We start from the raw sequence: 14281 nt of genomic DNA, 5'->3' as shown, positions 1-14281 counted from the left end.
ACTGATTTAGCTATATATTTCCTGTCCAGACGCAACACTTTAAAGTTGTTTGTAACGCCTTATATTAGATAATCGTGTTCACCACTGAACTTTTTAACAATAAAGATGTAAGAAAAAAAGCTGCATCGCCTCCCTGGTTTTTAGTAACAAAAATATATAAATTGAGCCGAAAGTTAAGAAGATAGAAGGTGATTATTAGACCTGATAAGACAATTATGTGTCTGTAGCAAAGAAGAATGTGTAGCCATGCTTTCTTTCTTCTTCTTCTCCAACAAGATAATACAAAATCACATTCTACACACATTATAAACGCATCGCTGCAGAAGTACAGGGTATCGGTGATGGACTGGCCTGCAATCCTAACTTGTCCCTAACAGAGAATGTGTCGACAATTTAGGAATAAAAAATGCAGCAATAATGACCCCAAACTTTTGTACACTTTCATACATGTTTCAGGGAAAATAAAACAATAATGCTTTGCTTGGTGTTTTTAGTGCCGATGTTGAAATGTTCCCCAAAGAATGGCAATATAACAAAGGGATAAAAAAAAAAAAAAAAGTTTGCCATCCATGTTGCAAGCCTTGGATTCAGGAATGGATGTTAACCCAAAAAGTTAATTAAATTGATAAGACTAAACACTGAATGTCTTGGGTGTGTTTTTTTGAAGTGGAAAAAATTGCTGATTTTCAAAAAACATTTTCCATAACTTTGCAACATTTTCTGATTTTGAGCTTTCAAATAACGTTTTTTAGAAAACAAAGACGATGACAAGCCTTAAGACATTTGTATCCTCAGTTCACAATGTAAAGCCAAAATCACAGCCCCTTCATTGATGTCCAAAACATTGTTTTTTTTATTTTAAAACTATAAAACATGTAAAGTAATAAAGATTAAACATTAATTTCACACCATCATGCAGCTTTTTACTGCATGCCACTATTAAATCATAATAGGGAATCTTTTCTGTTTCCATTTGTCCATCATGAAAATGTAATTGTGCCTTCTTCTATATTACACCTCCTTTTATATCTGTCTTCTGTATAGCCAGCAAGCTATGAACAAAGAGATCATGGCTCCAGTTGTTGTGGAAACAATAAGGGAAGGTGGGTCCTCCCTCTCCCGGGTGAATACTGCTCCTACACCTGTTTGCATTTATGTAATTGTTACCTCAGCAACAGCCAAGAAAAGCCAATAGGCAATTAACCTATTAAAAAAGTTTAAAATCGACCTGTTGAGAACAGACTGGGTGGGAAGAGGAATCAGTAACACATCCGTAAGAAGACACCAGTGTTTGTGAGAGGGCTGGAAGATCAAATCAGTTCCTGCTCATCTATAGAAAAGAAGACTTTGACCTGCTGTGTATCAGGTATATTAACAACCTGGCAAACTTTCATAATTTACAAAACATGATCCAGTCAACTCACCACATTATTTTCTGTCAATGTTCTCCTGTTCAAATTCATTTCCCTCAAACTTTAAATACAAGCGAGATAGATTACATTACACAAGCTGCTTGTTTTGACCAATGCTGACAAGATGAAAAATCTCATTTCTCAATCTACTTGTTCTTAGTTATTTCTGGTTATGTTGGTGACATTAATCCAAAGATTTGTACAGTTTAAGTTGTTAGGAGACTACATATTTTCATGCATGAACAGCTTCCACATGATTTTACATAAGTTCTGAGTTAAACCTGCAGCCTCTGTATTAACAGCAATATCTGGTTTAATTGAATGAACAGACATCTCTATTCCATACGTTTAAAAAGGACAAAAAAAATCAGCTGTTTAAAAAAAAAAAACATGCAAATTTTTAGTAGTTACTGTTTATTATATCCCATCAAGGATAAACAAAGCAGTGACATTTCTCAAACTTTGACAGCGCCATCTTAAATTAGTCGTTTTTGCCACTGTAGGCACAGCAGACTAAAACTGGCAAGGGTCACATCTTTCCCTGGTGTAGTCTAAAACTGAACCCGACAAGCCATATATGCATATGTTCATACATTTACTTTTTACAGGAAATTAAGACTAATATGTAACCATTCTTACTTGCATCCAGGAGAAGCTAATAAAGCTGTCTACTGTAGCTGCTTATAAATGAACAAAATTCCAGTTGAGTAATCTGTTGTTTTTCAATTCAGTTTGAGAACAATACCGCAGTAAGAAGCACAATACTGAGGGGAAAAACAAAAAAGAAGAAAAAATAGGGGGGGGGGGGGTACAAAGTCAATATTTCAAAAGCAAACATGAACAGTTCTGTACCCTAGGGAGGTTTTAAGGGAGCTCCATCTTCAAGTTTTGAGAAAAGTTCAAAGTCTGACTGGTGTGACAGGCTAACGTCTTGTTACTCCACCTATACAACAGCGCTGCTACATACACACTTTGGGACACAGGCACTAACATTCAAAACTCATCTGATCTATGAACATAGCCATCACAACTTCAGGAATTGATCAGTAGGCCGGAGACAAGGCTAGGCTAGACAGCAAAAATGTGAGAATGGTTACAGGACAGAAGATAGTGCAAGGTAAACTGTCTAGCCCTTCACGTTTCAGGGTTTTTAATTTTGCACTTAGCACTCGGGATGCACTTTTGTTCCAAACCGCATTTCTTTGAGATCACATGCACAGTTAAAAGCTGTGGGTTGAAAGGTTTCAGGGCCATAATCATGGCACAGTTCATTAAATCACCTCCACAGTGCCATCAGCTGAGGAAGCCCCTACTCACTCAGCTAGCTGCCACACCAAAAAGCCTGCAGAGACGTGCCCGAGGTCAGTGCTCTGTGACTCATTCCCACACATACACACAATCACACCTTAAACACAAATGGCCAGTTACAAAAAAGTTTAAGAACAATTCAACCACATTACAGTTGCATCTTCATCTATGCTTTCGCTTCACTCTCAGCTTCCTTTTCACCGTTTTCGACCTCCATTTCGTCACCGCCGTTCTCCTTGCTCACGTTCTTCCCCTTCTCTGCTTCTTTCTGCTCAAGAAAGAGAATAAAACAAAATCAGCACCTATTCAGTGACTCTACCACAGTTATCCTGCCCCCCAGTGGTTGTTTTAGAAAAGACAACCCTTCACCTTTAAGTCTCTCTCTGCAAATTTCTGAAACATGTTGGCATAGATGCGTTTGTCCTTCTCATGCTGCTCCTTGATACGTTTCTGGCAAAGGACCACCTAGTAGGACATGATGAAAATGTCAGCATACCATATTTTCAAAAGAAGCAGTTACAGCAGCATCTACAATCACAGAATGAAATGTCTCTCTTTTTTTTTAAAACAAAAGGAACTTTAAATGTATCCACAATATTCTGTGTAAAACTTAATGCAAAACTTGTTACAAGTATTCAACGGGAGGTTTTTAAAACCAGTTTTACCTGTATATTTGATTAAATCAGGATAATCTTTTTTTAACCAACTTGTCCATTTATCTCTGGTATGAGGGCTGAATAAACACAGCCACACCAAAGCATCTTGATGGGGAAAAAACAGACGCCATCATACCTGGCTCTTGGCAGCCTTGTTAGCCGGATACAGCTGAAGAACTCGCTGAAAATCATCTCTTGCTCTGTCAAACTCCTTCATGCCGAAGAGTGCCTCTCCTCTTCGGAACAATGCTTTCTCATTGGTGGCGTCCATCTCCAGAGCCTTTAAGCAGTTTATAAATAGTCATTCTGAATATTTCAACACAATTACTAAGAACCAAACTAATCTAAAAGCCAATCGTATAATCTGCTCTCTTTTAAACAATTAAGATTAATTCTAAACTCATTGAATTAACTGTCTGCTAAGAAACACATCTTATTAGACATAGAAACCATACCTTGTCACAGTTTTCTAAGGCTAGGCTTGGCTCCTGCATTTTGAGGTAGCACATGGCTAAATTAAGATGTGCAGCTAGCTGCAATGCTTTTGCTTTCTTTTCATCCTCTCCTGATAATCCAGACTCATGTTCCAGCCAAGAAACAATCCTTTTGTACTGCACAGATGCCTGCTTGTATTTTCCCTCCTGTAACATATAGAATCACTGGGTTACTGAACATGAAAAAGTATCTGTTCAAGGCTAAGACAAAGTGGATGCTTCTTCAAAACATACCTTAAAATACAGTGTTCCTTTCTCTTTCACAATACTGCTTTGCTCCAGCTTTTCAGGTGTGTTCATTTCCCATGACTCTTTTGCCTATTTAAAAAAAATGTAAGGAAACTGTGAAAAGTGCAAGAAGTAGTAAGTGAAGTTGTATTTGTCACACAGCACCAAGATCTGCTTACCTTCTCAAAGGCTGTTAGCGAAATCTTATACTCTAATGTTGCTCCACCAGGAATGTTATACTTTGCATTTCCTGCATTCCCAAAGCCATATCTGCAAATCAAATACACACATTATTGGTCTTAAGTGTATAAAAGATTTGATTCTGCACAATCTTCTTTTATAGCCCAAGTCCAGAACCAAGATGACTTAGGATATATTAATAAAACGATGACAATTATCTGCAATAAGAAGCCTTAAAACATTTTAACTGTCAAGTATCTGTTCTGATAGGATTTCACTACAATAAAAAGGTAAATAAAATCTTTTGATAAAACAATCATACTTGGGCTTCATAGTGAAGAGTGCCTCCTCCCCTTGCTCCATAGCCATGATAGCTTTCTCCACTCCAGCCGGCAAGCCAAGGCTCTCTCCATCCCCAATCTCAAACTTTAGTTCTCTCTGGTCAAATACACGTCCATCACAGGTACCTTCCAAAATCACTGAAACGGATGGAAATGTTGGGGTTAGCTCATAGCATTTAGACTCCTGACTTCAGATTAGCTTATGCACCCTGAGTGTTGGCTGCAAGAAGGAGGCCTCTGAGTTTTTGATTTTGCAGATAAAAATGAAAAAGTGTGTGTGTGTGTGCATATAACCTAAAAACATGGCCTTTACTTTCCAAACAAATGAAATTAGCATAAGAAAATGGAATAGCTGGTAGAGAGAAATGTATGTGGATGTGGTACCTTCAACAGCAGCTCCTTCATTAGGTTTTGAGTATCCCTGCCCCTTAGTGACAATACGCCGAATGATTCCTCCATCCTCGTCTTCGGTTATGTCCTCACCTCGAAAATCAAATAGTTCCACCTTTGGGTGTGTAAAGACAAAATTAACATCAAAACCTTTCTTTTTTTTTTAAAGCCAATGATGAATGAACATAGTCATTTCCACACATAATTCCAGGCGTGCAATCAAAATGTTAAAATTATCAAAATAAACTAAAGTGTACCTCAAAAACAAGAGTGGCATTGGGGGGTATCTTGGGTGGGCTGCCTGCCGATCCATAAGCATACTCTGGCTTACAGATGAGCTGGCACAACTCTCCCACTTTCATTGTAGCCACACCAATGTCCCATGCCTTTATTACCTGTCCTACAGACAGATGGGACAGAATTAATCACGATTGTTGAGCAACCATAATTGATGAATATTTGTGTCTTTTAGACATGAAACCAACCTTTGCCCAACTCGAATGAGAACTTCTCTCCTCTGTCCCTGCTTGAGTCAAAATGTGTCCCATCCAAAAGCGTTCCCACATAATGGACAAACACTTTGTCACCAGTCATAGGGAGCTCTGTGCCTGTGCCTTCCCTTTTGACCAGCTGTAAAAACAAACGAAAAGTGAAATAAGCAAAAATCAAGAGGATTTATTAGAATAAATTAAATTGATCTCTTCAACTGATTTGTAGACCAGCACTAGATTCATGCCATGTAATCCGATCACTCTTAATCTTCACTTTAATATTATACATCACACAACAAAAGACAAAACTGTCAAATTACTGTGAGGAAATCTAGTAGGTCATATTACTTGCTTTGGTAATTTATTTCTATCTTGTTCACATCAGCACTGATCGTTGTTTCTCCACGGATACAGACCCTTCTAGAAATACAGGTGGCTGCACGGCCAATAATCGATGGTATTGCAACCATAACAATAATTTACCAACAATACCAATGCCACAATTTATGACAGAAAAGCCTTTTAAGCGCTGTCTGGCCTGCAGTTAGCTTGAATTGGCTGGCTATATTGATAGTGCACGCAAGTCTTGCTAATAACAGCTACTGCTAGCCTAACCGAAAGCGTCAGCTAACCACGCAGCTAGCTGGAGTTTTAGTCACAAAACACAATCACCTACCTTTAAGACACCCCCGTCTTTCTTTAACGTAATATCCTCGCCCTCCATTGGGATCGTGTGTTGTCCTTCGCTTGTCTGCTCCTCTGCAGTCATTGTCATGAGGCAGATTTCTCCCTCTTCCTACTCTTGCTTACAGCAAAATCCAACCTGACAAACACTGGATAGGGTAACGGTGGCTAAAGCTAAGTACCTCACCAACCACGCCAAGTGAAGTAGGCAACAGATAACGTAAACACTAGCAAGCTAATCCAACTTTCTTATGAATGCCGATGTAGATAAATTGCACGATGTAGCCTTCAACTAGCGACGTAAAGACTGCCGTGCACCACTCACGCTTGTACAACAAAAAACATATACGGTTAGAAAGAAATTGTCTCCAGTTCACGTTTCTTGCAGCCTGGTATCTGACAAGCGCTTATGAAAGGGCAGAGAACTTTCCAGACAGTCTAGGAGGAAACATGGGGATGATCGACCATTAGTGGCGTTACATAAATTTAGGGGCGTCTACCGAAAAGGCGGGACACATAAAACAGCAGAGCAAATACACAGTATACAAATACTGTATGTGTATAAAATACAAATAGAAGTTATATTGAATTATTTTACTCTCTAATAATCAAATAACGTTGTAAAATTACTAAATATATAGCTTAAACACAAATAACGCCGTCCACATTGAGAGTCTAGTTGAATAAATCTAGCACTCTTTGTTTATATCTTGCTCCCTATTGGCTACACTCTGTCACCACTGCTGTTAGTTGGCGCGGTTGTTGAAAATCCGGGAGTTGAAAATAAAAAGTCGACAGAGGATTTTCAGTAAGTGTACTTCATACATCAATATTCTTTTTAGATTTTGAATGTCAAAAAGCCGATTGATTACGATAAGAAGTTGGCGTGACCCTGCTGTATTTTTAGCTAGCTACAAATTCTTTCGCTAGCATTGAAGTTTACCTGTTCAGACTATAGAAAAGGGACTCAGACGAGCTTCAAGATTAAATGTTATTGGCCTCAGATACTGCGATAACCATATACAAATTTTATGTCTTTTCCAGGAACACTGGGGAGGATGGAAAACGGCAAGTCCAAATTTCCATTTCCCTACCAACCCTATAACATCCAGGAGCAGTTTATGCAAGCCCTTTACAGCGCACTCGACCAGGGCAAAGTTGGCATCTTTGAAAGTCCAACTGGAACGGTGTGTGCAAACAGACACTGAAATGAAGGCAGAAATGTCTGGATTCACCCATTACTTTAATGTTAATGCACATGCATGTGTTTATCCAGGGCAAGTCACTGAGTCTAATATGTGGTGCACTGAGCTGGCTCACAGATTATGAGGAGAAGAAGAGACAAGAGGCAGCTGCTCTGCTGCAGGAAGGAGAAGCAGCTCTTTCTACTGCTACTCAGTCCTCTGCCACCAGCTCCTCAACAGAGCCAGACTGGATCACTGACTTTGTGCAAAAAAAGGCCGAACGTGATCTGCTGTCAAAGCTGAAGGTGAAAGAATATTAGATGTGATCTTGACATTGATCTCTGGGGGCCTTCAATCTATTATAACAGTTAAAAACTTTATTTAAATGCTTTTGTGTAAGGAGGAAGAGTTGAGGAGGAAGAAGCGGGAAGAACGGTTAGAAATTATCAGAAACAATGCTCAGCTAAAGTATGCAGTCAAGAGAAAGGTAAGTTATTTTGCATGCAAGCATGCAGAATTTATTAGCTAAATTTACTGAAAGATACTATATGTGAATTAATTAAAAAACTTAAGTATGTTTTTAGAGCTGTGAAGACGATGAAGCATACAAGTTGGTTCAGCTTAGTAAAGAGGAACATGTTGAAGTGCCAGGAGATCAAGAAGATGAGGAGCTTATTATCGCAGAATATGAGAGTGATGATGAGTCAAAGATTAAAAACAGGTGAGGATGGTGATTAATCTGCATTAACTACACTGAACGTTATCACAGTGAAAATCTGAAATAGAAAAGCAACCGCATGGTGTGTTTGCACACATCCACAGATTCTTTGGAGGTGAGGATGATGACGATGATGAGCTTGTGGAAGAACATGTGACTAAGGTGTGTGTGAGAGAAATTTTACATATACATTACACAGAAATATGATTATCTTAATGTGTATCACATCTGATTTTAATGTGAGCCTGTACATATATCCCTGTTTGTAGATATACTACTGCAGTCGCACTCACTCCCAGTTGGCCCAGTTTGTCCATGAGGTGCAAAAGAGCCCCTTCAGTAAGAATATCAGTCTGGTTACGCTGGGCTCAAGACAGGTATGTACACATGCCGCAGCAAACAAAACAAAATTGTCACAGCTGGAAAGATCAACAATTCCTTATATGATAAACAGATGAAAATAGCTTTTCAAACTGCTGCAAGACAAATGCCCTGTATGTGCCTTACTAGAGAGCCAGAATAGTCTAGAACAGCCATGTAGAATTAGGTAATTTATATTTAACCCATTGTGACCATAAAGCTGTGATGAGATGATAACAGAAGTTAAATAAGATGCTAAAAGACATTATCTTATGGATGATCAAGGACGCAGTATCTATACTAACAATTACATGCTTGGCACTACTTAAACTATGACTTCAGGTGTTGGCTTCAGTTTCTGACACTGTTTGCCCTGATTTTTAACTCTCTGCCTGGCAGAATTTGTGTATTAACGAAGAGGTGCAACATCTGGGCAGCGTCCAGCGCATTAACGATCGCTGCATGGAGATGCAGAAAAACAAGCACGGTATGAGCTGTTTAGCAGCTGCAGTCCTCGTTGCACAGAAATAAGCCGTGAATTCACACTTGTGTCAGAAGAAGTTCTTGTCAGTTTACATTTTTTACGTGTTTGGATGTTTTGCAGAGAAACAGCATCATGAAGAGGGGGCAAAACGTAAGCGAGGCCCAGCAAAGGCTGTGTGTCCCTACAACAAAGCTTCAGCCCTGCAGCAGATGAGAGATGAAGTCCTGGGTGCTGTCCATGATATAGAGCACCTGCTAAAGATGGGAAGGGAAATGCAATCATGCCCTTATTACGCCACACGTCTTGCTATTCCTCCTGCACAGGTAACCCAGTCCTCTTTGTGCTCACCAATTACTGTTTTAATATTACAGCGTTCTTTTGGTTAGTCACTTTCTTCCAGTAGATTCAAGTATCACTGGTGTGTTTATGGTATGTGCTTTTGTTTTTTTTAAGCTGGTGGTGTTGCCCTATCAAATGGTGCTTCATGAAGCTACTAGAAGGGCAGCAGGGGTCCAGCTGAAGGGGCAGGTACAGTTACACCATAAATATAGTGCTTCCATGTGCATGTAAAAATGTGTTTATAAAGGGCAATAAAAACAAAAAATGTAAAATTTGTATGATTGAGGAGTATTTGGGACTAATTCTTTTACCAACCTTTGGTCAGTTTAAACTGTTTGTATTATTTTATAATAATGTATGAAAATCTTTCTAACAGGTGGTGATCATAGATGAAGCTCACAATCTTAGTGACACTCTCTCCTGTATACACAGTGCAGAACTCACTGGAGCCCAGGTAACCTCTTTCTTATGCATGACATATTGGCTTTAATTACATTTCATGTTTTAACATTTTTAATTTTCTTCAGCTTTGCCGTGCCCACTCCCAGCTGACCCAGTACGCTGACCGCTATAAGTAAGCCCCACATAGAAAACTTGTGTGCACAAATCCAACTTTATCGTACCCTGATCTTCCTTGATATGTATCTGTCTTTAACTTCAGGAGCAGACTGAAGGCAAAGAACCTGATGTACATCAAACAGATTCTGTTTGTGATTGAGGGGCTGGTCCGTGTGCTGGGAGGTGAAAGTCTGCACTTAGTTTGTAATTAGCAGCAGGGTAGCTTGTTGGACAGTGTGTCTGCTATGAAGATGTGGCTGATCTTTGTTTTTCCTCCCATTTTCCCTGCAGGAAAAGTTGGGCAGAATCCACAGAACCAGACTACACAAGCAGGTTAGTTAATAATTAATTGACCAACACAGTGAAGCACATGAAAGCAGAGACCTAACAACTCGCTTTTCTTTTCTTTTTCCTTTAGGGACAGAGATGCATACTATTAATAATTTTCTCTTCAAGGCTCAGATTGACAATATAAATTTGTTTAAGGTAGTTTTGCCTATAAAAAAAAAATCATGTCAGCTGTACACCGTATCAAACCAAGAAGGTAAAATACTTAAATCTTTGTCATTTTCTCTTTAGTTACAAAGATATTTTGAGAAGAGCATGGTTAGCAGAAAGGTAAGTGTCTAACATTTCTATATTTGAGTAATTCTTTGCATCTAAAAACTAGATATATTCATGATGTACTGTAAAATGAAATGTGTTTACCTGTATGTTCTTTGTGCAGCTGGGTGGGTTTGTGGAGAAGTATGCAGGCTCAGGTGTGACACTGCACACGCAGAGCAGCTCCAACAAGGAAAACCGTCGCACAGAAGGCTTAAATCGTTACCTTCAGACCTTACAGAGCAACCACAACTCTGTACCTGGTTAGTTCTTTTGCTTTACAATATCACTGCAGAAATTATGAGTCACCTAAAGAACTGAATTAGTTGCCAATGAGATATGCCTGAATTTATATAAAAAGACACTGTATGTGCAGCAGTTCTAATTTATTTTAATTTCTGCCTGCTAGCATTGTACACATCATAGCGTTCAGTACAGTGATGTTGTTTTCTGTAATAGTCACTATTTTTCTTACTCTCTTGTGTGCAGTTCCCTTAGCAGACCAGCAGGGGTCCCCTGAGGCAGACAAAGTGCTGTCTGCATCTCCCATGATGCAGGTGGAGGGTTTTTTCATGGCTCTCACCAACAGCAATACTGATGGCAGAGTGGTGGTGCACAGACAAGGTAATATTAATAACAGAAATAACAAATGAAGGACCAATAAGAAATTTTTTGTCAAAAAAAAAGCCATATTTGTTGCTCAGGCACTGTGTCAGAGAGCAGCGTCAAGTTCCTTCTGCTGAATCCAGCAGTCCACTTTACTCAGGTGTTGAAGGAGTGCAGAGCTGTCATCATTGCTGGAGGAACCATGCAGCCTGTGAGATGCTTTAAAATAAACCAAATTAAATTGTGTCAGTATTAGTTTGTTGGTTTTCTCACACTGAAATATGTCACATGTAGGTGTCCGACTTCAAACAAGAGCTTCTGTTTTCTGCCGGAGTGGGAGAGGAGCGCATTACTGAGTTTTCCTGTGGTGAGTGGCCCATTTTCTGTCTCAACATTTCTTTGTGGGTTACTCCTTTATTATGCACTTTGTTAGCAATGTGATTATCTATCTCTGTTTGTTACAGAGAATTGATAAATATAGAAGGCTTAACTCAAGAAATAGCAGTTTCTTTTTTTTTCTCCCACACTGGGTTATGCAGATCGATGATCTGTAAATCATATTCTGAACCTGCACCAGGTGCAAAAGTGAGAACTGAAGAAGTAGAAAAGGCTGTTTTGTTGGTATGCAAAAGACCCCTTGCAAACTACGTCAGAAATAACTCGTCCAGCTGACGTGGACAAACTGTAGTTTAAAGCACAATACTTTTGATGCACTTTGACACAAGATCCTTGTTTTAATTTCAAGTGAAGCCAGTTAAAATTGGTTTTAGACTGGGTTAAATAGGACTAAAATCAGATTAAAATGGGTTAAAAGATGAGATTTGTTTATGCTAAACGGGTTTTATGAATGTATTTGTAACTGTGTAAGAGGTGTTTTTGAGTCTGTTATAAAAATCCTCATTTGCATCTCAATTTAAGGTAATTTTTAAAAATTCAAATGATAAATAAATAGAGAAGACTTGCAGTATTGCCAAATAACTGCACTGACTGTCATTTTACTGGTAACTGTGCAGGCCACGTCATTCCCCCTGAGAACATTCTGCCCCTCGTCTTGTGTAGCGGCCCATCTGGTCAGGAGCTGGATTTTACTTATCAAAACAGAGACTCACCTCGCATGGTAACAGCAAACTCATATATCATTAAGCTTTTTTTTTTTAGATTTTGTTGACAGGGATTTTATTGTGTGCACAAGCATGACCACAAAGTCATATCTGCCTTGGTAACAGATGGATGAAACAGGACGCATTCTCTCCAACATTTGCAACGTGGTGCCTGGTGGGGTTGTCTGCTTCTTTCCCTCTTACGAATACTCAAGACGGATCATATCTCACTGGGAGGCCAGTGGTGTGCTAACCCGACTGGCAAATAAGAAAAAGGTACGTTAGCTACATGTTCAAATAAAGCAAAGCGAACAGGAGTGTCCAAGGAAGTCGAAGCATAAAATGAAAAATCAATTTTCTTAAAATCTTTAAACTAAAACGAATGCTTCCTCAGATCTTTCAGGAGCCAAAGAAAGCCAGCCAGGTGGAGCAGGTACTGAATGAGTTTTCCCGTTGTATCCAGGTAACACACTGCCACTAACAAGTCCTACTTCCTGAGTTTTGATAATGTGGTAATTGGGACTGGAATTAATCACTGATTTGCATTTGTCTCTTCATTGTAGAGGTGTGCTCTGGACAGTGGTGGACTCACAGGAGCGCTGTTGTTCTCAGTGGTTGGAGGAAAGATGAGCGAGGGAATCAATTTCTCTGATGACTTGGGCAGGTGGTTATTATTAAAGACCTCACGGCCAACAAGTTGCTCTCTAGTGATTTTAAAGTTAAGTGTTACTGTTTGTGTTTGTGATGAAGGTGTGTAGTGATGGTTGGAATGCCGTATCCCAACATCAAATCACCAGAGCTGCAAGAAAAGATGTCATACCTGGACACACACCTGGTCAGATTCTTTCCTCATTTGCATTTTCACAAGCATGAGAAGAGAACTACTGGTGATATAAAATGGAAGGAATGGTGAAATCATTGTCAAGTATTGTATTTGTTTTAGCCTCACAGTCAGGGAAGGAGCCCTGGACAAGCACTGATAGAGAATCTCTGCATGAAGGCTGTTAACCAGTCCATAGGTAACCATGTAATATTAGAAATGGATGCAAACAAAAAAATACATTAATAATTGCTCTGAAGCTGGGGGCAATGTGATCAACATTAACATGTATGGGATATGTTCCCTCCAAAGGAAGAGCTATCCGTCACCGTGGCGACTATTCCTCCATCGTGCTGTGTGACAGACGGTACTCTCGGCCGGCTACGCTCTCTAAACTTCCCGCTTGGATCAGGAATCGCACTAACACATGTGCAACTTTTGGTCCTGCTTTTGCTGCCTTACGGAAGGTGACAACCAAATACATTGATGTTTACACAAAGTTCCACGTCATCATTAAAACTAAAATTGTTTTCACTTTTTTCTGTATGTGCTTCTTTTGTAGTTCTTCCTGGAAAAGAAGCAGAAGAATGCCTAGCTTTTCTCCCAAAGAGCTTATCTTTAAATGCTTGATTCTACTAAGACATTAGTAAGACAAGTATTTTGAGAAAGCTGAAATGCGGCAGAAAAGCAATTTAATATGTACTGATTGAAGTAAATGTTTTCACAGCCCTTTTATATTCCTGAAATTTGTACTCTAGTGAGCGCTGTTAGCTCAAACCAATGAGAGAGACAGTTTTCTGTTTTTATATGCTCTTTATTTTCCATTTTCAGGTTTCATTTGTTTAGCATTTTCTGTTTAAAACTCATTAAAGGTTAAAGATCTCAAGTATTTCATGGCACATTGTGAACAAAGAGTATGGGGACATTTCTCAGAGATAATCAGGTATTTTGTTTTTAGTCTGGATGTTAGAAAAAAATGTTTTCATCCACTTCAAAAGCCAGTATGTTGATTTGCATTTCTGAGAGTTACTGTTCAGACGTCAGGCACAGCACTGGTAGGCAAACGTGACTCGTTCAATCAGAGGTTTTAAATATTTAAAGAACTGAAAAAGTGTTATGTAACGCAAAGCCTGCCTGCTAATCAGTTCCATCTTCTTAATGACTGTTTTGTACATATTTTGGATTTATTAATAAATCTGTTTTATAATATATACAATAGTAGTACATTATTTGCCATTGGCATATGATTATTTTTGATCTGGACAAAATAATAACCTTTTTTTAATGAAATTATATGACTAACTACTACTTTTCACTTTTCAAAC

At 38.9% G+C, this 14281-nt stretch overlaps 2 protein-coding genes across 4 annotated transcripts; one reads left to right on the top strand and one right to left on the bottom strand.

Annotated features, from left to right (window-relative positions):
• Window positions 1-1809: 1809 nt before the first annotated feature.
• fkbp4 (FKBP prolyl isomerase 4) lies at window positions 1810-6621 on the bottom strand. Of its 2 annotated transcripts, none has more exons than XM_041997334.1 (11): window positions 6177-6621; window positions 5495-5639; window positions 5267-5409; window positions 5004-5124; window positions 4601-4757; window positions 4278-4368; window positions 4105-4188; window positions 3832-4017; window positions 3513-3656; window positions 3090-3185; window positions 1810-2991 (listed from the first exon to the last, which is right to left on the bottom strand). In XM_041997334.1, the coding sequence occupies exons 1-11, from the start codon at window positions 6273-6275 to the stop codon at window positions 2887-2889; spliced, it is 1371 nt and encodes a 456-aa protein (XP_041853268.1). In that variant the 5' UTR covers window positions 6276-6621; the 3' UTR covers window positions 1810-2886. The 2 variants fall into 2 exon arrangements, with proteins under 2 accessions (XP_041853268.1, XP_041853269.1); XM_041997335.1 differs by having other exon boundaries at window positions 1810-2988; window positions 6177-6619.
• A 289-nt stretch (window positions 6622-6910) lies between these two features.
• Window positions 6911-14161, top strand: ddx11 (DEAD/H (Asp-Glu-Ala-Asp/His) box helicase 11). 2 transcript variants are annotated; one of them, XM_041997343.1, is made up of 28 exons: window positions 6911-6992; window positions 7229-7371; window positions 7461-7673; window positions 7769-7855; window positions 7953-8089; window positions 8191-8248; window positions 8356-8463; window positions 8846-8933; window positions 9051-9253; window positions 9384-9458; window positions 9646-9723; window positions 9797-9843; window positions 9931-10010; window positions 10119-10160; window positions 10246-10313; window positions 10407-10445; window positions 10555-10693; window positions 10929-11054; window positions 11135-11247; window positions 11331-11403; window positions 12050-12153; window positions 12263-12412; window positions 12531-12599; window positions 12700-12800; window positions 12887-12971; window positions 13080-13155; window positions 13269-13423; window positions 13519-14161. In XM_041997343.1, the coding sequence occupies exons 2-28, from the start codon at window positions 7243-7245 to the stop codon at window positions 13549-13551; spliced, it is 2676 nt and encodes an 891-aa protein (XP_041853277.1). In that variant the 5' UTR covers window positions 6911-6992; window positions 7229-7242; the 3' UTR covers window positions 13552-14161. The 2 variants fall into 2 exon arrangements, with proteins under 2 accessions (XP_041853277.1, XP_041853276.1); XM_041997342.1 differs by having other exon boundaries at window positions 10920-11054.
• The last annotated feature ends 120 nt before the right edge of the window (window positions 14162-14281 follow it).

The sequence above is a fragment of the Melanotaenia boesemani genome, chromosome 10, assembly GCF_017639745.1.
Source record: "Melanotaenia boesemani isolate fMelBoe1 chromosome 10, fMelBoe1.pri, whole genome shotgun sequence".
Lineage (NCBI taxonomy): Eukaryota > Metazoa > Chordata > Actinopteri > Atheriniformes > Melanotaeniidae > Melanotaenia > Melanotaenia boesemani.
Note: the sequence above shows the minus strand (reverse complement) of the source record. Positions and strands in the feature narration are given on the sequence as shown.

Coding starts and splice junctions, on each gene's coding strand:
- fkbp4 (XM_041997334.1), bottom strand. CDS start 6,275: ATGACAATGACTGCAGAGGAGCAGACAAGCGAAGGACAACACACGATC. Junction 5,125..5,266: donor ATGCCACTCTTGTTTTTGAG/GTACACTTTAGT, acceptor ACACACCCAAAG/GTGGAACTATTTGATTTTCG. Junction 4,369..4,600: donor CTCTTCACTATGAAGCCCAA/GTATGATTGTTT, acceptor TTTGATTTGCAG/ATATGGCTTTGGGAATGCAG.
- ddx11 (XM_041997342.1), top strand. CDS start 7,243: ATGGAAAACGGCAAGTCCAAATTTCCATTTCCCTACCAACCCTATAAC. Junction 10,011..10,118: donor GCTGGTCCGTGTGCTGGGAG/GTGAAAGTCTGC, acceptor TTTTCCCTGCAG/GAAAAGTTGGGCAGAATCCA. Junction 12,154..12,262: donor ACAGAGACTCACCTCGCATG/GTAACAGCAAAC, acceptor CCTTGGTAACAG/ATGGATGAAACAGGACGCAT.